At 46.9% G+C, this 20,877-nt stretch overlaps 1 protein-coding gene across 1 annotated transcript in view; it reads left to right on the top strand.

Annotated features, from left to right (window-relative positions):
* Positions 1-15,094, top strand: part of RHEB (Ras homolog, mTORC1 binding) — a 40,201-nt gene extending 25,107 nt beyond the window's left edge. Inside the window, exons 3-8 of the mRNA XM_028089213.2 lie at positions 1,934-2,001; positions 7,389-7,471; positions 8,148-8,204; positions 8,321-8,368; positions 9,132-9,213; positions 14,578-15,094. Coding sequence (XP_027945014.1) covers positions 1,934-2,001; positions 7,389-7,471; positions 8,148-8,204; positions 8,321-8,368; positions 9,132-9,213; positions 14,578-14,670 — 431 coding nt within the window. The 3' untranslated portion in view covers positions 14,671-15,094. The remainder of the gene's footprint in view (positions 1-1,933; positions 2,002-7,388; positions 7,472-8,147; positions 8,205-8,320; positions 8,369-9,131; positions 9,214-14,577) is intronic.
* Positions 15,095-20,877: the final 5,783 nt, after the last annotated feature.

Below are 20,877 nucleotides of genomic sequence, written 5' to 3'. Positions count from 1 at the left end.
CTTGGTTTCCCATCACATTTAGAATAAAACTCTGAAGTCCTTACCATCTCCTCTAAGGTCTTCTGCCTCCTCCCCAACCTGATCATCTGCCCACTACTCTCTCAGCCTCTGCTCTGCCGACCTTCCTGCTTTTTCTCATGGCGCTTTGTCACTCGCTGTTTGACCTCCGCCTGGGTGCTCCTCTCCCAGATTAGAGGCCTGACAGTGTCTGGGTCTGCCTTCCTTCCCCGGGGCTGGAAGCTCACTGAGGTCAGCTGCAGTTTTTCGAGAGCACCCAGAACAGTGCTTCCGGGGATAATAGGTACTCAAGAAATAAATCTTGCATGAATGAATGATGTTTTCTTTTTTTTTTTTTTTTAAGATTTTATTTATTTATTTGAGAGAGAGAATGAGAGATAGAGAGCACGAGAGGGAAGAGGGTCAGAGGGAGAAGCAGACTCCCTGCTGAGCAGGAAGCCCGATGTGGGACTCGATCCCGGGACTCCAGGATCATGACCTGAGCCGAAGGCAGTCGCTTAACCAACTGAGCCACCCAGGCGCCCTAAAATGCACATTTGGGGCTTACCTGACTAAGGTGTCAGTGGCAGGTATTCCCACAGGAATATCATGACTGCCCCCTGGCTGACAGTGATCGAAAGCGCAGTCGATGCAAGATGCATCCCAAGTTCAGAGAGGTGGCAATGTGGAAAAAAAAATACAGTAGACTTTTTTCTTAGAATTGACGAAACCGAATATATTGGGTACTCCCGATCTTGAAATACTTGGATTCGGTTTTCATCTAATTTATTCCCTAAAGTGGTCGTCTCCATCAAGGGCCAAGAATGAGAGAAAGTGTGGCAACCCACTTGGGTGGCCTGGTCTGTGATTTTTGCCCACCTGCTTCCCGCACCCCTGCTTGCACTAGGAGGCTACGATGCTAGCATGAGCATCCCTTTCTCTCCCTGTGGAACTCAGCATTCAGATAAGATCTCTTCTCTATCCCCCTTGTCACTTAAAGTTTTCTCTCCTGGTATTCCTGTGTCTGTTTCTGCTTCCCTTTTTGGCTGTGGGAGACCGTGGGCAACAGTGGGTCTTCTCCCAGCTGTGCAAGGGATAGATTCTGCTGCCCAGTTCTAGTCGAGTCGAGTGAGCAGCCAGGAGGTTGGAGCACTCGCATGTCTGAGACAAATGGCTAGGACCGGGGATGCAGAAGACATCAGTTCCCTTTTGTTGCCAGGGTTCCAGATGGTTACACTTTAATATTCTGTTACTATTAATAGTTCTTTCCTCTTTTGTCTACATTTGTTTGAAATCTGTCTCCTCAGAATTCTGAATTGACTTTTCCGGAAGTTACTTGAGTCTGGTTTTTTTTTCCCCCTTGGTAGGGAAAAGAAGTTGTCACAAAATTGCTTGGATCCTTAAGCTAAGTGGACATGATGGCTTCACGCAGAACACCTGTTCCATTGCTGTTTTATCTGTCAATAAAATTGCTAATTTTTTTATGTACTGAAAGTTCTCAACACTGCAGTTAATATTGGCTCTTTGTGCTCCGACACCAGACTTCCTATAAATTAATGAAGTTTTGTGCTTTGGGTTCATTCTAGATCTCAAACTTAATGTCATGTATTTCACTTTTTCACAAGAGGGATGCGTAGCCATAGAAAGAGCACTCAAATACCTTATAGGATATGAATTGTTGCCTAATTTCAGTTCCTTTAATAAAGGTTCAGGGCGTACTAAACCTTGATTTTCCATCAGTCAGCCAGTATTTCTTAGTTAAATAGTGGAAGTGGGGAAGAATCTGTAAACTCTGGGTGATCTGTTCCATTCTGTTTTATGGGATCTTTTTATGAACTTACTAGGGACTCTGCTTAGTTGGTCATCAGTGTTCAAGCTTTAAGTGATCTTAAAGTCAACTTTTTAAACTAATATTTAATTCCTTTTTTCCCTGTAGCTTTCACAAAATTGATCACAGTCAATGGACAAGAATATCATCTTCAACTCGTCGACACAGCGGGGCAAGTAAGTCTCTGGTGTCTCAGAATCTTCTCGCTGTCCTTCTGTCTGGCAGTCCTGGCCCTGCCATCGATGCTTCAGCACAACAGCAATGCCAAGGAAACCCTTTGGGGTTTATTAACGGGCTGTCTACCGAGACATTTATGGCAGTTTTTCCAAATCAGTAACTTGCTCTTCTACTTTAGAATTGTGTGAAATATACTCATAGCATTGGGAAGGTTTGTATTTATCCGTAGGATAGTGTATTTCTGTTTTCTAAACTTGCATTCTATATCAGAATCCTGTTAGTACTTTTTTCTTCCTTTCTAATATGTATGTTACATCAAGACAAAAGTAAGTCTTTTCCAGAGGAAAGGCATGAGAAAGGTATAGGGCAGAAAGGAGCTGGTTTATAGATAGGTCACATGATTACTAGATTAGGGAGTGTAGATTTGATTTGTAGATAGTAGGTAATTGCCAAAGATTAAGTAACCAAAAAAATAAAAATAAACCAACACCATAGTCACAGTTTAACATAGTAGGGATTTGAGGAATGGAAGACCAAGGGAATTGAGTAGAAGCAGTGGGTGAAAGGAATTCAGAGAACTTGAAGAGTACAAAGAAACCCCTTGACCCTGATGGCTGAACTTCCCCATTCCCATGGTGCCCAGTCCAGCCTTTACTAGAAACCGTTCTGTTGGGCTGAATCTATTCAACAGTTGCTGGATGTGGGGATGTTGGTCTCGAGTCCTTCCTTGCATCTTACAATCGACAAAGGATCAGACTAGCAGGAGGGTGCGTGTAGTGTAATCTGGTCTGCCATGTTAAATGGAGGCTTTTCTTCTGGAACCTGGGGAGATTGAGATAGACCTAGAATGGTGTGGCCTTCTTGTGGGTTTGGAATGAACTCTCCCTCTGCTTTATGTTTTGAAGTGAACACAGAAGCAAAGTGTAGCCCCCTAGTGAAGCAAGAACACAGCTATATTGAGGGGGGGGTGAGCACTGAAGAAACCCTGGAGTTCCAATTCTGGAAGCTTCAAAGAAAATAAATGGGATGTGTATATCACAGAGATCTACCACGTGTCTCCCTCATTCACCCTACACATGCCCCCTGGTGGTGGGTATAATGGGCTTCCGTCACCAGGCCTCACGATGGCTGTCTTAGAGCTGAGCCGTCCTAGGCTCTTACTCTGCAGGGTACCTGTCAGTGACAGAAAGGGGGTATGGAGCTTAAAGGAACAAGGGGAGTGGTAGAAGTCTTCATAGGGGAGTGAGGATGTGGAGGACGCAGCTTATTTTAGAAGTTAACCATAGAAGAGCCTCTGGGATAAGACATTGTATTGGATTCTCAGAGTTTGTATCTTTTATGGTTAAGGTGACTGTAATTTATTGCCTAAAACAAGACACTTTTAAGAGTGAAAGGAGTCCTGGTAATAATTATGCTGGGACAGCAGGTGTTGAATGATAGTGTCCTGGGCGAAGAAATACGGCCACATCGTTCATAGTGGGCCTCTGACATCAAGATTTGGGTTTGCTTTTTATATCTTCATTTTGATTTTCATTAAGATTCTGGAAAGTGGGGATGAGGATGTAAACTGGCAAATCACTTTCATGTGATGTTACTGCAGAAGGACATTTTGTAGGAGGCCAGAAGGAGAACCAGTATTTCAGAGTTGTTGGAATGTGGCTCTGCAGTCACGCTGCTGGGGCTTGAATCCTGGGGTTTTTTTTACTAACCAGCTGACCTTGAGAAAGTTATGAACCTTTCTGTGCCTCAGATTCTTCATCTGTAAGTTGGCGATGTAGTGCCTGCCTTCATAGAACTGTTGCATGGTCCAGAGGGGATGTGTGAGCTTCACGAGGATTTGGTCCTTAACTTGTAGATCTTTGATGCTTCCAAGACCAGAGGAGTGCCTAGCATGGCAACTTGATGTTGATGTTAACAAGACACTGAATGGAATAGTGTGGGTGTCGCTTATACTTGGAGTAGAGCTGTCCTTGAAAACATTTTTCTGGAGAGAAAATTTCTTTATGTTGACACCTTATCAAAATAGAAGATGTGTTCCTCTAGGGTTCTATTTTGCTCTAAAGTCTAAATGTACACTGGAGCATCACATGCCTTTAACTCTTTTAATAGAATAATAAAGGATGCCCCCCTGCAAAGAAGCAGAGATCTCGGGGAGTGAATATATGGTGTGAGGGATGGCAAAGGCAGGGTCAGTGACTAGCTCTGCTTGTCTTGCTCTTACTGCCAGATAAGAATAGTTAGAGAATTTTTGCTCAGAATATTTCAGTTGGGAGACTATGGAATAGAAAGAAGGTGATGTTTGTATTTGTGATCCGTGATTATGCGATGCACGCATTTCCTTGTGCTGTAGAACCACGTACACCTCGTTCGGTAGCAACTGGATGAGATGTCACATTTACAGCTGCTCCAAGAGCTGTTTCTAAAATTGGATTCTGGGGTGCCTGGGTGGCTCAGTCGCTAAGCATCTGCCTTCAGGTCAGGTCATGATCCCAGGGTCCTGGGATCGAGCTCCGCGTCCAGCTCCCTGCTGAGCAGGCAGCCTGCATCTCCCTCTCGCACTCCCCCTGCTTGTGCGTGCGCTGTCAAATAAATAAATCTTAAAAAAAAAAAAATCATTAAAATAAAAAAAGAAAATTGGATTCTGCTGGGCTGGGGCTGAGACCCCCCCAGTGGCAGGGGGAGATGATGAAGAAAGGACAGATCCTGTCACTGCCATCTAGAGCACATTTGTTCACTGGTGTACACGTTTTAGGAGTAAAATTGTAGCAACATGATGGCAAGTCCTATTTACTTAGTAGTTTATATCGTAGCTGGTTTCATTGCCCAGCAAGGGATGATGATGAACATAGTTAAATACAGGTCGATTATTTTTAGTTTGCATGAAAGATTTTGTTTGGGCCTAATTTAAGTAGACTCAGTGACAAGTGAGTCAGTGGCAGTCGTGTTTATAATGTCAAATCCCCCTTTAAAAAAAAAAAGTATTAAGTTCCAGTTTTTTAGAAATAGTACTAAATGCACATGTTACAGAAACAAAATAGCGCAAAACGGTAAATAGTAAAACTGCGGTCTTTCCCCCTCTGGCGGCATTAGCTCCACCCTCCGAGAGCAGCCCCATCACCAGTTTCTGGTATATGCTTCCCGGATACTGTCTACATGAACATACAGATAGAGTTGGCCTTTTTTTCTTTTTCTCGCTTGAAATGAGGTATCTGCGTGTCTCCATCTTGGAGATGATCCCATAGCCATACATACGGCCTCGGTTTTCCTCCCCGTGGCTGCGTAACCCGGTGCCGTTTGGCTACAGCATGCTCTGACGACTGACGGACACGTACGTGGTTTCCAGTCTTGCTGCCGCCAGCCCGGCCGTCAGCGTCTGGCGTCCTTGTGGGCCGTGCGCGCATGCGTGTAAGAGCACGGCCTCGCCGGCAGTTAGGTTCTCAGCCGCAGGGAGCGAGTGCGCGCGCTCAGGTGCGCGCGCGTCTGCGCAGTGTTTAGCAAATCTCGTTACCTGCCACTACACTACGTGAGGAAGAGTATCCCGGTTAATAAGTATTTTTTTTCTCATGAAGGAGTTGGAGTGTATTTTCCTGTTTGAGGGCATTTGTATTTCCTTCTCTGGGAGTTCTCCTGTCCGTGTACTTTGCCCTTTTTCTCTTGGGCCGACCGTCTTGGCTTATTGGTTTGAGAGACCCCTTCATAATGCGCAGAAAATCAGCATTTTATGGGACGGGAGCCTCAGGTTTTCGTTTGTTTTCAGTCTACGGTTTTTGTTTGAAAGGCTTTTAGTCATGAAGAACTTTCTGATAGTTGAATTTATTAATTTCTTCAGCTGATTAATCAACATACTATTCCTTTTTGAGAGCGAGAGAGAAAGCACGAGTGGAGAAGGGGAGAGGGAGAAGCAGACTCTCTGCTGAGCAGGGAGCCCGACGTGGGGCTCAATCCCAGGATCTAGAGATCACAACCTGAGCCGGAAGGCAGTCACTTAACCAACTGAGCCACCCAGGTGCCCCCCGTGATACTTTCTAACTGGTGGTTGCTTGCACCACGCCTCTGAAATACAATGACTCGTTTCTGTATTTCCATGTCTTCTCTTCAGGGAAAAGGTGGTTTGAACTCTGGATATACTGTAGCTCAGCTGGTGACTAAAATCATTGGGAATTTTGTTTTTAATCTGGATTTAAAGACCTATCATTCCATTAACAAAAATGCATTCTCAGAATTTAAAATGAACTCAATGAAACTAATATGAAACTGATAATGAAAACAAAGGTTTTATTTTGCAAATGTGGTTAAACCCTGAGATGTAGAAACGCTGTCTTCTGATGAATGATTACTATTGATGATATCAAAGAGTTGAGAGTAAAATTTAATTTTCCTTTGATTTTTATTTTTTAAAGATACTTTCTTACTATGGTAAATAGTAATAATTTGGGGCAGTAATTCAGGGCCATCATGAACATTAGTTGTAATCATACTGTGGAATTGCAAAGTTAACAGAGACAGTTACTTGATATAATGATGGTTTGACCTGATTTTCTGTAATAGTGCTTAGAATAAGTGGCATGTTGATACTTACATTTCAACAGAGAATAAAATGTTTTATACCAGGCAGTGGCATTGTACTAAGACACACTGCATTGATACTAGACCTTTAGTTTGCTTTAATAATTCTAAAGCTGAGTTTTGAGTTTCCTAAAGCTGCTTTATGAAACTGGGTACTGATACATTGTTATATAATGTGTACCTTTGTTTTTAATTCCTAAACTTGCCCAATAAATAACTCACTTGATCCTCAGAAGTCTGGGTACACCGGGTCTAGCGTTTTGATTTTCTCCTCTCTCCTTGCCCTCTCAAGTGCTGGGGACAACCCACTAATGACCAATAGACTGGCACTCGGGCCGTTGTGACTTACATGCAGAGAATAGGTTTAATGAGGACGTAACAGTTTTAGATAGGAAAATACAGATTTATGGAATAAACCAGAAGCACTCATGAATTTCCCATGAGAACTAAAGTTCTGGACTTTTTCTCCATAAAAGATCTCTTGGTGCTTTTCGCTTCCTATAAGATCACAGGACCTGTTGTCTTGTCGTTCCTTCCATCCTGTTTCCCCAGGAAGTGCAGAAGTTACTAGCCTTCTCCCCAAAAGTCTTAGAATAGCCAGAGTCGCTTTTCGAATGTTGGCTTAAAGCAATTATCAGCCCCAAACCAGTCTTAAGTAAGTCCTAAGTGTGTAGGCTGTGTTTCTAGGAGAATATTCTAATCCACTTTTTGTTTCCTTTGATTTCTTTGACCAGGTCATGTGTGAAAAACTTTGGGTACAGATTGTTTGTTATGCTACATGAAGACTTCTACTCAAATGGAATTATTTTTTCTCCCACAGGATGAATACTCCATCTTTCCTCAGACATACTCCATAGATATTAATGGTTACATTCTTGTGTATTCTGTTACATCAATCAAAAGGTAGGACTCACTCCTGCTGCTTGCTTGAGTTTGTTTGCTCTGCATAGATAGCATTCATTGTTTTAAAGGATCAGTGATGGAATTGGTTATAGTAACAATCAGACTTACCAGACTAAATGTTTTTCAGTGATTGTCTTGTGGAGCAAATAGGTTGTTAAGGGAGAAAAGAGTATCCCAGTAGACGTTCTCTGACACTGATAGAATAAAAACTATATTTCTTCCCTCCAGCTGCCTAGATAGTGATTGCACATGATCTGAGCTCTTCTGCTAATGGAAATGGGGACTGCATAAATTGATTTACTTTTTGTATGTTCTCACGTATTAATGTGGATCACAGGCTGACTGCTAGGGCCCTCTAGCTAAAGAACATCCTACAAATAGAGATTAAAATTCGTGTTTATGTGATTTGTCAGCCAAGCGTTAGACTTTCCCATTTAAATATCTCACCTATTTCATTTTGAATATTCTCAGTAAGGGTTACTCGGTGTCAAATACATGCACACGCGAAGAAAGATTTGTAGGAAAGAATTAAGGAATTCCTTGTGTTCAGGTTATTTTATATTAAAATGGTGAGTCGATAACATTATATATTTTTCCCATGATAAACATTATATAAGAAACATTTAAAAACACCAGCACTAAGATGGTTGTCTTATTTCATGTTTCTGTTTTACAGTTTTGAAGTGATTAAAGTTATTCATGGCAAATTGTTGGATATGGTGGGGAAAGTGCAGTAAGTAGTAACAGTTTCTCTCTTTTGTTAGATAACACTCATTGTAGTTCTGTCCTCTGAACAATAAGATCTGGCACTGACTAGTTTCCTTTGGCTTTTTTGTCTCACATTACTAGAATACCTATTATGTTGGTTGGGAATAAGAAAGACCTTCATATGGAAAGGTATGTAACTTCTGAATAATTGATTTATAAAATCAAGTCTGAGATAATGTCTGCACTAAAGTACCTTTTGTAATTATGTTCTCGTGGTGAAAATATTCTTAGGTGTAGCATATCTGTGTTCAGAAATATGGCAATGAGTGTACCCAGGCAGGAGCAAAACCAATATAAAATCTCACCCGTCCTGACCATTGTTTTCTCTAGAAAAGAGGGAGCAAAAGTGGTAGGAAATTAGCTTTGGATTCTTCCACCATTTTGTGCGAAGTGGACTCTAAAGAGGCCACAGAAGCACTCATTCATTCAACAAATAGTTTCTGAGTACTGCAGCCAGGATTAGGTCAGCGAACAGGGCCGCGGAGCCCAGTCTGGAGACGAGGAGGCTCACCAGCTAGATGCCCACCGCCTGCACGCAGCAGAGCTGAGCTGTGGGCCCCTTCACGGCTGCCCTTCCTCGGGTGCTCACAGCCCAGCTCGCTGTGAAATAGTGTGTGTCCTGGGTACTGGAAAACACAGTCGTGTTCTCTGAACCTCGAGGGCTTGCTGGAGCATGGGTAACCCCGAAAGGCCACGTCTGTCCCGTTCCCCAACTTAGGCATTATTAAAATGCTCCTCCGTGGTACACACTGGATGATAAGATTGAGCAGAGAGAATTCTTCTGCGTTACAAGAAAACAGTTGATAAAAGTGGAGCCTGGTTTGTTAATAATTATAGATGTTTTCTAAATGAAGAGCGCAGTACATTAATTAGAATTTTCTTTTTCCTCTAGGGTGATCAGTTATGAAGAAGGGAAAGCGTTAGCAGAGTCTTGGAACGCGGCTTTCTTGGAATCTTCTGCTAAAGAAAATCAGGTACCAGTTTTGTAGAACTCCTTTCGTGCTGCAGCCGTCAGTCCCAAGCCCCGCCCTCCCGGCCACTCCTGTTTCACCTGTGTCCTTCCTTCCACCCCTCTCGTGTCAGCCTTTGGGTTGCTATCAGGATTCTGCTTACGAAGGGACCTAGAATATTTGTAGGATAAACAGAAGTTAAGAGTGAAGGAAAGACTACTTTGTGAACACAGATTATTATTATTATTTTTTTTATATTAAAGGCTGGTACAGAAGTAAGTCCAGACATAGAAAAGAAACGAGAATGATCTTAAATCATTTTGGCAGTAATTTTGTGCCTACACCAAGCCCCTTTCTCTGTAGGATGAAACGGAGTGTGGTGGCTGTATTGTTTCTCACAAAGGAACTATTAAGAACCGTTTTACAGGCCTCTGTTCCCAGGTCAGCCTGGCAGATGTTCCGTTAAAGGCACATCCTAGGAACGCTGTCAGTTGTATCTGCGAAGGCTTCGCACAGCCCCTCTTTCCTTTTCCTCCCAAGGCCTTACTGTAGCCCCGCAGCGCCCCAGCTTGCCTCCTGCCTCCATTTTCTCTGCAGTGTTTCTCTGCGGCCACTAACTTCCTAAAGCTGCATGTCAGATGGTGTCGCCCTCTGCTAGAAAGCCTGTCAGTGGGTTGCCTGTTGTCTAGAGAACAGACTCAGAGCCCTTAGTGATTCGGAGGGTGGGCGAGATTGGTGCTCTTCCAGTTCCTCTTGTTGCGTCCCCGACCTTTCTCGGTCCTTCTCAGGCATGACAGAGTGCGCCCGCCACCTTCCCCATGGGGGACACTTGCCCAGTGCGCCCTTCCCTCCTGCTCTCCTCGGACCTCAGCTGTCCTTTCTCAATTCGCCACTTACATCCGTACGGTGCTTTACAGTGTTTAAAGTCTTTTCCACTTGTTCTCTTGTTTGATGTTCAAATAAGAGTAGTTGATGTTCGTGTCTGTGAGGAAACTATTCAGTAAGGGTGACTGGCACATCGTGGGTAAGGATGGCTGGCACACTGTAGGCCTGGTGCCCGTTTTCCCCACCTCTGCCACTTTTCCCCTGGCCCTCAAGGTTCTTTTCTCTTATCCCCCATAATTCGTTCCGAAATCCAAGATGTGTCGTTTACCTTTGTATTCTCCATAATGTCTAGCACAGCGGACTCTGTCGGCACACCTGTCTGGTAGGTGCTTAGTCAACCCAGGAACCCCTTGACAGTCAGATCCCTTTGTTCCTGGGTTCAGATGATGAGGGAGATTAAATCTGTGTAATTGGTTCCCAAGTGCCAGGTAACAAGGGATTTGTGTGACTCTGCTCAGCTCTTGAGTGCAGACAGTAAGAATTCAGGTACCAAGAGTTGAGATAGTAAGAGATACCTTCATTTCCTAATGGAATTAAATCAAGCATTTATTGGGTGTCTGATCTGTCCTTAAAATCATTTAGTTGCACTATCTCATTTTGGAAGTGAGTGTAAGATCCAAAGAGGTCAGTGAGTTGTGTAAGACCACTCTATTTATATGGCATAAGAATTAGGACTAAAGTTTAAATCTCACCACAATTTGGTCCTCTCTCCTCTCTACACCATGCTTTCCGATGGATTTGGAGAGAAGGCCTCGTGCATGACCAAAGCATAATAGAGATTAAAGTATTCTTGGGGTGGGCTACAGATACAGACTGTCTGGGTTACAGAGTGTGTGTGTCAACCTGGATTGGAATCTGGTTCCAATTTTACCTTTTACAAGGTAAAAACCTTGTAAAAGACACATTTGGTCCATTGGAGAGATTTTATTATGTTCTGTATATATTAGGGAAATAATGTTAATTTCCTTAGATGCAGTGATGGTGTTGGAATTATGAAGAGAATAGGAAATGCATTTTTTAGGAAATGCAAACCAAAGTGTTTAGGAGCCAGGTTTCATAATGTCTGCGACTTACTTCCAAATGGGACGGATGGGTGGATGGACCAAGAGAGGGCAAGCAAATACAGTAAAAATGTTAACATTTGCTGAATCTAGAATAGTGGGGCTGGGTGATTATTGTACAGTTCTTTCCTTTTTTCTATATGCTTGAAATTTTGCATAATCAAGATTTGAAGGTGGTCAGAAGAAAAGAACTTCCGCTTAGAAGATCAGTAAGTCTGCAGCATGGTGGGCTACAGTTAACGATACTGTGTTGTTTTTGTTTGTATTTGGAAGTTGTCGAGAGAGTAGGTCGTAGAAGTTCTCACCGCCAGAAAAAAGAATCGTAACTTGTGGCAGTGGGTGTGAACTGGACTTGCTGTGGGGCTCACTTCTCAGTATCTACAAACACCGAATCGTTGTGTCATACACGCAAACTCACAGTGTTGTAGGTCAGTCATACCTCATTTAAAAAGTGTTTTTCCGGGTGGAGAAGTGCAGTTGAATGGCCCCGGCTGTCTTGGTTCTGTTTGCTGACTTTACTCTTTCTCTCTGGTGAAGGTCTGGGGGTCCTGACGCAGTTGTTCCATCGGACACGGTCCTTACATAGGTGGCAGCAGGACTGTGGCACTGTTGTTTGTGCGAGGGCAGCCCCGCGTGTTCCCACCGGCAGCCCCGGATGCGTCGGTAGCTTGTGGGCCCTCCTCCAGCGTGACTAGGGGGCTTTGCCCAGGAAGGCCCACCGCCTGGGGTTAATGTAGCTTTCTGACAATGACCTGTGATGGTTTGCTGGAGCTGCGTTATTACGCCACTGCAGGGTTTCAGGGTGCGGGCCTCCGCCGTCTGGTTCATGCCGTACTTCACTGTAGCTTCCGGTTTGTGACGTGCTCTCCGTCGGGTCACTCTTTAATCTTGGCGCTTCCTTTAGAAGGTAGCATGGTGCTTTCCGAAGACCCAGATAAAACGTGAATCATGCTGAAGGCTCAGAGCTAAAGAGAAAGGATTCCAGCTACTGTGATTCTTTTCAGTTTTGATATATTTAGCAAATGGATCTGATAGTGGCCAAACATGTCCAGGAAGGCAAGGGTCCCGTACGGCCACCTCACAGAGCTCAAGCCAGAGAAGCACGAAGATGAGGTGACGCGCTCGCCATCTGTTCTGTTCTTGCGCTGCCCTCAGACCAGCAGGTTCCTCATTAGACGGGAAATGCATCCTTTAAGGCGAGAAGATCCTTGTGCCCAAATCAGGTAAATACAGCAGTGACATGCAGTTCTTGGGACACTGACGACCTGAGCATTTATCTCAAAGGCATGCCTAGAGATGTCTCTGCTCTCTGTCGCGCTCCCGTACTCCTGCCCACATGGTCTTGGAATGTGCTGAGGGGCATCAAGAGACCCTAAGCCTGGCGAGTCTGTCCCCACCCACAGGGGAGAAACCAAGTAATTCTAATCCCTTACACTAGAGGTGTAAGTGATTCTAACCCACACATGTGCCAGATTGCTTGCTGCTCTTGGTCTAGAGCAGGGAGAGGATTTGCCGATGTAGTAAAGACACGTGCGTGCACACACACCACACACCAGTAGTCATGTGATTAGAGACCAGTCTGTGTGAACTACTCAAGTTTTTTATTTATAATTTTTCATATAGCTTATTTGTCATCTGTATTACTTACCTAAGTAATACAAATTCAGTGGACTTTGTTAACAGAGTGCTTGGTGGAAAAAATGATCAAGTCAGTGAGAATCCTGCACTCTGACTATTACTGAACTATGGGACGTGCTTGCAGTTCCGGCTTATTTCTTATGGAGGCCTGCAGCTGTATTTTAGCAACGGGACGAAGGAGAACATACTTGGGCAGAGTCAGATCACACAGATAATCAAGGAGAATTCTGAGATTTATCTAGAAAGCCAAATTCCAGGCACACTGTTTTCTTGGTGAGAGTTTGGCCTGTGTTTTTCCAAATATTTTTCTGTGCATTTTTGTACAGTGAAATAAACACCTTGTTTGTCTAGTCATGGGAAAGGAGGAAACCTTACTGAAGCCAGTGACCTTGATTAGACAAGAGGGGTGGGATCTGGGGCCAGCTTTAGCTAAATTAGGGGTGCCTTGTCCGTGGCAGCAGGGAAGGAGCCGGAGCTGATGAGCCCAGACTCAAAGGTTGGTCAGTTTGGTGGACGGAGTATCTAGAGTTCTCTCGTGAATGCTGCGTGTTTTCCCAGCAAACTGGAAAACACGGTTACTAGCTGAGTGTGAGGATGGGGGAGAGGCTTTAGAAATCCCGGGAGAAAGTGAAGGCATGAAAGCTTCACCTGGGGAGTGACTAGACCAGGGAAATGCAGTTGGGTGGTGCCGAGGGTCCCCTCTGGAGTCCAGGTCCCAGAGGTAAAGCGAGCCGGGCCGCTCTGGCTGTGTGGCTGCAGGTGCCGAGCAGGTGACGGCTGGCAGGGAAGGAAGCTGCAGTACAGTGACAGCAGGGGTGCGCTGTGGGCTCAGTGGCGGCCAGGGAGGATGGTGAGGTCGAGAAGTGGTTAAGGGACAGAGAAGTGTCCTCGGACAAAGGAAACTCTTCCCTGTGGGGCTGAGAACTGAGGAGTTTGGGGTATTGAGGGAGGGAGGGAATGAGAGAGAGAAAGAAGCTGGGTATGGTGGGTACTTGACATTGGGTGACGGAGGGGTAGCTGTTGGTATTAACGAGACCTAGGTGCTGCCCCTTGAGGCTTTTGAGAACAGGGGCAATTTTTTATTATCGTCAGGGACGGGTGTTCAGCCTAAGAGGGGATTCCCTGCCCAAAATACCAGTGACTCCTCATGAAGGGCCCGTGGGGCTGCCCATGGGGCTGAGGGTGGCGGTGGAGAAAGAGCGGTCATTGGAGGAGAGGAGGTCACGGTGCTGGAGACAGTGCCACCGCGCCAGAAGGGAGAGGGGGAACGACTCAGCCCTCGCGTGGGGCTCAAAGGTGGCTCGTGTCATCGCAGAGCTGCGTAAGGGTTGAAGCCGAGCGTTTCAGGGAAGGGGGGGCACAGGTCCGGAGGGGTTAGTGGGGTGCGGGGAGAGCGCCTGCCCTGCTGTCGGTCCCGTGGCTCAGGGCTGTGAAGAGGGAACCCCCCCAGGAAAGGGGTAGAGGGAAAGCAGCGTTCAGATGGGAATGAGAGCCGACAGGTGAGGGGGTGCTCGTATTGGACCCTGAAACTCTAGAGGCACCGGAGCGGGCAGCGGGGAGGGACCTCTTGGGCTGCGGCCAGTGAAAACAGGTCAGAAGTGTGATGCGAGCTTAGCTCCCGAGTCAGGAGGTGACGGGGGTTAGGTGCGGGGCAGGAAGGGAGTCTGGGGACCTCCACACCTGCCCCTCCACCCACGGGGGCGACGGTGGGCGGTGGGCCTTCTTCAGTCCTGCCAGCGGTAGAAGTACTCATCAGGGTTCCACTTTAAAACTAATGCGGTCTAGTTTTCTCTTTGATTTTCAGACGGCTGTTGACGTTTTTAGAAGGATAATTTTGGAGGCAGAAAAAATTGACGGGGCCGCTTCACAAGGAAAGTCGTCCTGCTCGGTGATGTAATCCTGCTGCAGAACCGGACACTGGGAGTCGATCCTGCCCGAAGAAGCAGACTGCCCGTTATCCTTTAAGATAAACTCAGCTTCTTTTTCCTTCTGTTAACCTGAAAGATTTCATTTGGGTCAGAGCTTTTTCCTGCCCCATCCCCCTTTCAGATTATGTTAAACTCTGACTCTGTCCAAATGAGTTCACTTCCATTTTCAAATTTTAAGCAATCATATTTTCAATTTATATATTGTATTTCTTAATAATATTATGACCAAGAATTTTATCGGCATTAATTTTTCAGTGTAGTTTGTTGTTTAAAATAATGTAATCATCAAAATGATACATATTGTTACACTACTATTAACTAGGCTTCGATATATCAGTGTTTATTTCATTGTGTTAAATGTATACTTGTAAATAAAATAGCTGCAAACCTTAACCCCTCGAGCTACTTGGTGTGGCCTTTAAAGAAGAAAACGTCCCACTGAGGGAATCTTCCCCTGCCTCGGCGGGTGGGGGGGCTCCCGCTGGGGGTGGGGGTGGGGGTGCCCGCGGGCCGGCCTGCTGACCGCAGGGGCTCTGGGGCTCTGGCATCTGGCGGGCCCACCGGACGGCGGGGCCGTGGGACGGTTGGGAAGAGGCCCGGGACTGGGCTGGCTCTCGGTCGACCGCAGCTGCTCAGCGGCCTTGGAGGGTCCATGAGGAGAGTTAGTCCCCAGTAGTGACTTTCTCCCCTGCACCCGCAGAGCCCCCACCTTGAGTGGGGGCCTTCGTGCCGTGGGGGCACCGAGCAGAGCCAGAGCCTTCTCCTTTCCCTGCTGCTTGCTCGTAGGCCACTTGAAGACAAGGGGAAGTTAAGAGTCACTTCCTGTTTCTCCTCGGGCCTTGCTTGATGTCCACCGCAGACAGGATCTGATTCAGATCCCACAACACTGAGTCGTTTCAAGGGTGGGGAATGTTGCCAGTAAGTGTTGGGGGGGGGGGCTTGGAGAACCTCCTTCAGACCCCGACCGCACCCCTCCCCCTCCACAAGGACCAGCAAGAAGGAGAAAGGAGGGTTTCCTTTGCTCAGTGGCCGCCACATCGACTCTTAAGTCCCACTTGAGTGGCGCTTTCCCAGTGACGGTGCACAGAGCCAGTCCCGACCGCGAAGCAAACATTATCGCTGACAAATACTCAAAAAAAATTCTCTTTGACAACAGTACTGATCCTCATTAACAGGGTTTATTCTTAGGCCTTGTGTTCTACATGGGTCCTCTGTGTGTGGGACTTTGTTAAATCTGGATCCACTTCACCTGGGCAGCCTTTTTCATCTGAAAAGAATTTCTGTGTAAATGGGAACTTTGAACACCATGTCTGTGCTGGAAGCCACCTCTCACCACGTGATCCTTGGAGGACCTGGGCCCTGTCTGGAGATGGTCTGGGCATCCTTTATGTGGTGCTCTTCACCTAGTCACTCCGATGGTTACTGTTCTTTTTTTCCAAGTTTTTCTTTAAATGTCAGTTAACCTACAGTGGGACTGTTCTGCGTGTCATGAACACAGCAGGGAAACCCGCATCCTTACAGAGCTTGCATCCAACCTTGAGCCTTGGAGATACTAGAGGGCCGGGCCAGTCCTCCCCAGTGCGTTGGTCCCATCCGCAGACAGTTGACTGACTTGCTGGATGGACTGAGCGTGTTGTGTGTTCCAAACGTGGTGCCGCAGCTCCAGACTTAAGTTGACGAGGAGTTCATTCCCTTGAGGTGCCGATAGGAGGTGGTTGGTAGTACGTGTGGTGTGCTGATGTGGTTTGCTTTCCAGCCGCCCTGTTTACAGATGAGGAAACCATCTTAAAGGTGTCAGCAGTTGGCTAATGTCAAGGACCAATACCATTGTGTATCTTCTCTGCTCATGTGATACCTGAGCTTCTGAAGAAATTCTGGCAACTGCCAGATTTGACTGAAATTTTTTATTTAATACTGTGTTCAATCACTCACTTCTAGGCCTTTTTTCTTAATGTTTTACTATTTCTGAAATCAAAAATGAGTCTTCCGATCAATGAAAAAGCATCATGTTTGGAAAGATAACGTTTTTCTTAGTGGTACATAAATGTGGTCTTAGATTCACTGAAGTACAGGACGTACAAATAGAAAACTAGGTATGTATGCAAAACTATTTTGCAGGGGCACCTGGGTGGCTCAGTCGGTTAAGTGTCTGACTCTTGGCTTCGGTTCAGGTCATGATGTCAGGGTCGTGAGATCGAGCCCTGTGCTGGGCTCTGTGCTCAGCATGGACTCTGAGAGTCTTTCCCACTCTGTTCCCCCACTTGAGCACGCTTTCAAATAAATAAGTAGAGTCTTTATTGACATAAACTCTTCTGCAGCTCACAATTAATGCAAATTATAAAATCACATTACAAATTTAAATTAATGTGATGGAATTTTGCTCAAACTAGATTGTCCAGCCACTTACCATATCTAGACCGCCACGTCTCAGCCATGCCACTGACGGCGCGGCACTCTTGCTCAAACTGTTCTTCACCTCCTTGTCAGCTCACCCATGGGTGCTCCTGGTTTCTTTCTTGACCTTTCCGCAGCGTCGCACACGGCTGGTGACTCTGCAAGCCTTCTCCCGGCTTCCCTGAAACCATGTTCTCCGGGTCTCCTCTGGCGCACTGTGGGCATGAGTCTCCTTTGCTGTTTCCTTCTCTGCCAGACCTCAGCGGTCCTTTGTCCTGCCTGCGCCCGCTTCCCTGGTTCCCCTACACTTACTACCACATTTCCCGAAGGCCTCAAAGCTCACACCTGCCCCCCTGACCTCTGTGGGCTTTTCTTGTCTTAGATGTCTCAACCTCTCAGGTCTGTTATGTCAAAATTGAATACTTGATTTCCTCAGAAGCCTGGGCCTCCCCTAGGACCCTGGTTCAGGAAATCACACCACTGTCCACTAGATACTAAAGCTAGAAAGTGGGGCACCATCCTCTCCCTCTTCCTCGTCTCCCGTGCAATCCACCCCCGGTGCATACTGGCTTCCCGCGGTAGGTAGCACACCCTCCAAACCCTTGACATCGTGGACCGAGTCAACTTGTTTAAAACAAATATTTTCATGTCACTCCTTAAAATTCTCTAATAATAATCATGCCAAAATCCAAACTTCCAATGCTTGAAGCCCAGATCGAGCTGGTGCTTAACCTCATCTGCCCCCGAGGCTGTGCTCCGGTCCCTTTGGCCTCGGTGGTTCCCAGACAAAAAGCTCTTCTCCCTCCAGAACGCCCTTCCCCAGGCCGCCACGTGGGCTCCTCTCCGCGAGTCTGTCTGAGTCCTCACGCTTTATCACCCGGTACGGCACCTGTGGCGCTCCATCACTGTGGGTCCTTGTGCACACCGTGTGTTCGCAGACTAGATCCGCCCAGAGCAGAGGCAGTGATCCATCTGTCCCAGGCACCTTGACTCCCCAGTGCCCCCGAGCACGGGGTCTGCTGAAAAAGATTGCCCAGTGCACTAGGTTTACTCGGCCATGTCTGTCATGACATGTATTTTTTTGTGATTTTTTTCTTAGTGGTTGCCCTAGGAATTATAATGAACATCTTAATTCATAACCATCCAGTTCGGATTAATGCCATTTCAATAGTGTACAAAAATTTGGCTCCTATATATAGCTCATGCCCTCCTCCCCATTTGTGGTATTGTCCTACAAATTACATTTTTATATGTTGTATAAAGTGAATAGATTTATTATTGCTTTATGAAGTCATCTTTTAAATCAAATAGGAGAAAGAAATTACAAAAAATACACTTATCCTGTCTTAAGTACTTATCTGTGTAGCGACCTTTCCTGGTGCTCTGTAGTCATCCAGTGACCTTGGCTCCAGCCCGAGGCTCCCTCCAGCATTTCTTGCGAGCAGGTCTTCCAGCCCTGAATTCTCTGGAGGTTTTGTTGCTCTTCATCTTTCCAGGAAGGCCTTGTTGGATGTAGAGTTCTGGGTGCAGAGTGTTTCTCCTTCGGCCCTTCCCCACCCCTTCTGGTTGAGGTTTCTCATGAGCAGGTGCAGGCTGCGCGTGTGGTGTTCTGTGCTCCCAGGAGCCTGCTGCCTTTTGAGAGCCCCCTTGGACACCTCCTCCTCCAACATTCTTCTTTTTTTTTTTTTTTTTTTTTTTTTTTAGGGTGTTTTGTTAGCTTGCTGTTGGCCCCAATGTCAAATAAATGGCTGCCGACGGTTTTTAACAGACGCCATGGGAAACAGCGGGCGGGTCAAATAAAACCAAGACTTGCAGTGTGGGTTTTCCAGGGAACTGCTGGATGTGACAAATGAGTTTTCTGAATGCGGGGCTTTGAAAGAGCTCCAACCCCCTCTTGACCCTTCCAGGGCTGCCATAGTGCTGGTTTTTCCCAATTGCAGCTGCTGCTTTGCAAGGCACCTGGGAGTTGGGGTCAGGGTCTGGCAAGAGGGCATGTGATGATGCCCCAAGGCTCACTGGGGCTGAGAACCAGTTGCTTTTCTTAAATAAACACCCCCTGGTTGTTGCAAGCCTTTAGTTAATGTCCAGAATCCTGAAGAAGTCAATTGGGGGGGACAGTTTTTACTGGTGTTCTCACTGGGTTCTCAGAAGTCCCTACAGCAGTGTTCCCAGTGACGTCCCTGCAGCGCCTGCGCAGTGGAACGGGTGAGTGGATGAGCCCTTCTGTGGGCTGCCTTCTAGATGGTTCCTTTGAAATTGGCCCACGTCCATTGGGGTGTGGTTGAAATTCCCCACCATCCACACAGGGCGCTGGGACAGCCTCTACTTATGGGCTCATAAGAAGGTAGGATGGTGCCGTCTGCCAGGGTCAATGCAAACAGCCTGGAACTCAGATGGCGGCAGTACTCGGTCATCAGGAAGTCATTCAGATGACCCAGAATACACCACTGCCTTTTCGGTTATCGTGGATATGGAAGTAGGGTTGAACAGTTCTTGGAGAGGCCTGGACTCCGGGAAAGCCTCTCTGGCTCCTGTGGGCTGCAGCCGGCCTGAGTGGAGCTCCCCAGCCCGAGCCTCATCAGCCCTGCCTGCAGCATTTCCAGAGCACACGCCTGCCCGACGCCTCAGGCTGCCATGGTAACCAGTGGACCAAGACTCTGGTGCATATTAATAGGGCCTGCTGGGAAGACTATGCCAGCGGGAAGCCAGGAAGCCTCCCAAAGCATTCCTCTGGAGACTCCGGAACCATTCCCTCTCTCCTCCCCCTCCCCAAGAGGGCAAAGTTTTACATTAAGCACAACTTATGTGTTACCCATCCTGATGACCTTTCTGTCCCTTTGATGACTTCCCTAGCGTGGCGGGCGGTCTGCTCTGGAGTTAACAACTGGAAAGCTGAGAGCGGACTTAGCATCCCTGTTTCCAGAGGCTGGACCTGAGGCCCAGAGATAGCTCCTAGCAATTAGTCCATTAGTATGTACTATACCCCAGTACCCACCAGGAACCCCACCTAAGTGGAGCTTCAGACTAAGACTCAGAACAGGGGCGCCTGGGTGGCTCAGTTGGTTAAGCAACTGCTCTCAGCTCAGGTCAGGATCCCAGGGTCCTGGGATCGAGTCCCGCATCGGGCTCCCTGCTCCTCGGGGAGCCTGCTTCTCTCCCTCTGCCTGCCACTCCTCCCGCTTGTGCTTTCTCTCTCTGTGTGAAATAAATAAATCTTAAAAAAAAAAAAAATAATAAGACTCAGAACAAAGCATCTCTGGTCCCAGGTCTGCAGCTAATGTGTGTCTTTGGGCAACTCCCTGACACTCTGGTCTTGACTGGCCAGGGACTGTTGTCATGCCACAAGTCGGAAAACCTTGGCTGTCCCCAAAGCCCTAATGAATGCAGCATCACAGTCCTGAGGATTGCGAGCCACCCCCGTGCCAGCCCGAGGCCTGTACCTGCTGCCCGGGTCCCGCTGTTTCTGAAGCTTCCATGTGTGGCCAGCAGCACTGGGTGTCGTGGGTGACTCCGGGATCCCCGCAGCCTGCACACGCAGAAAGCCACGATGGAGAATCACCAGTGACCTCGACACGCAAGCTTACCAAATCCAAAAAAAAGATTTCATTCCAGTCTGGCCCAAGTTGTCAAGAACACATGGGTCTCCAGCCAGGCTCATCAGGGAAATGCAGGTCTGCCACCGAAGGCCCCTGTCTGGACCCACGGAGCTCAGCCTCCGCCGGACCCTGTCTCGGTGCCGTGGAGAGTGCCCTGGTCTGTGGGCAGACAGCTTGTTCCCTCAG

The sequence above is a fragment of the Eumetopias jubatus genome, unplaced genomic scaffold, assembly GCF_037043125.1.
Source record: "Eumetopias jubatus isolate StellerSeaLion01/CBP00866 unplaced genomic scaffold, mEumJub1_p1.0 scaffold_14, whole genome shotgun sequence".
Taxonomy (NCBI): Eukaryota; Metazoa; Chordata; class Mammalia; order Carnivora; family Otariidae; genus Eumetopias; species Eumetopias jubatus.
Note: the sequence above shows the minus strand (reverse complement) of the source record. Positions and strands in the feature narration are given on the sequence as shown.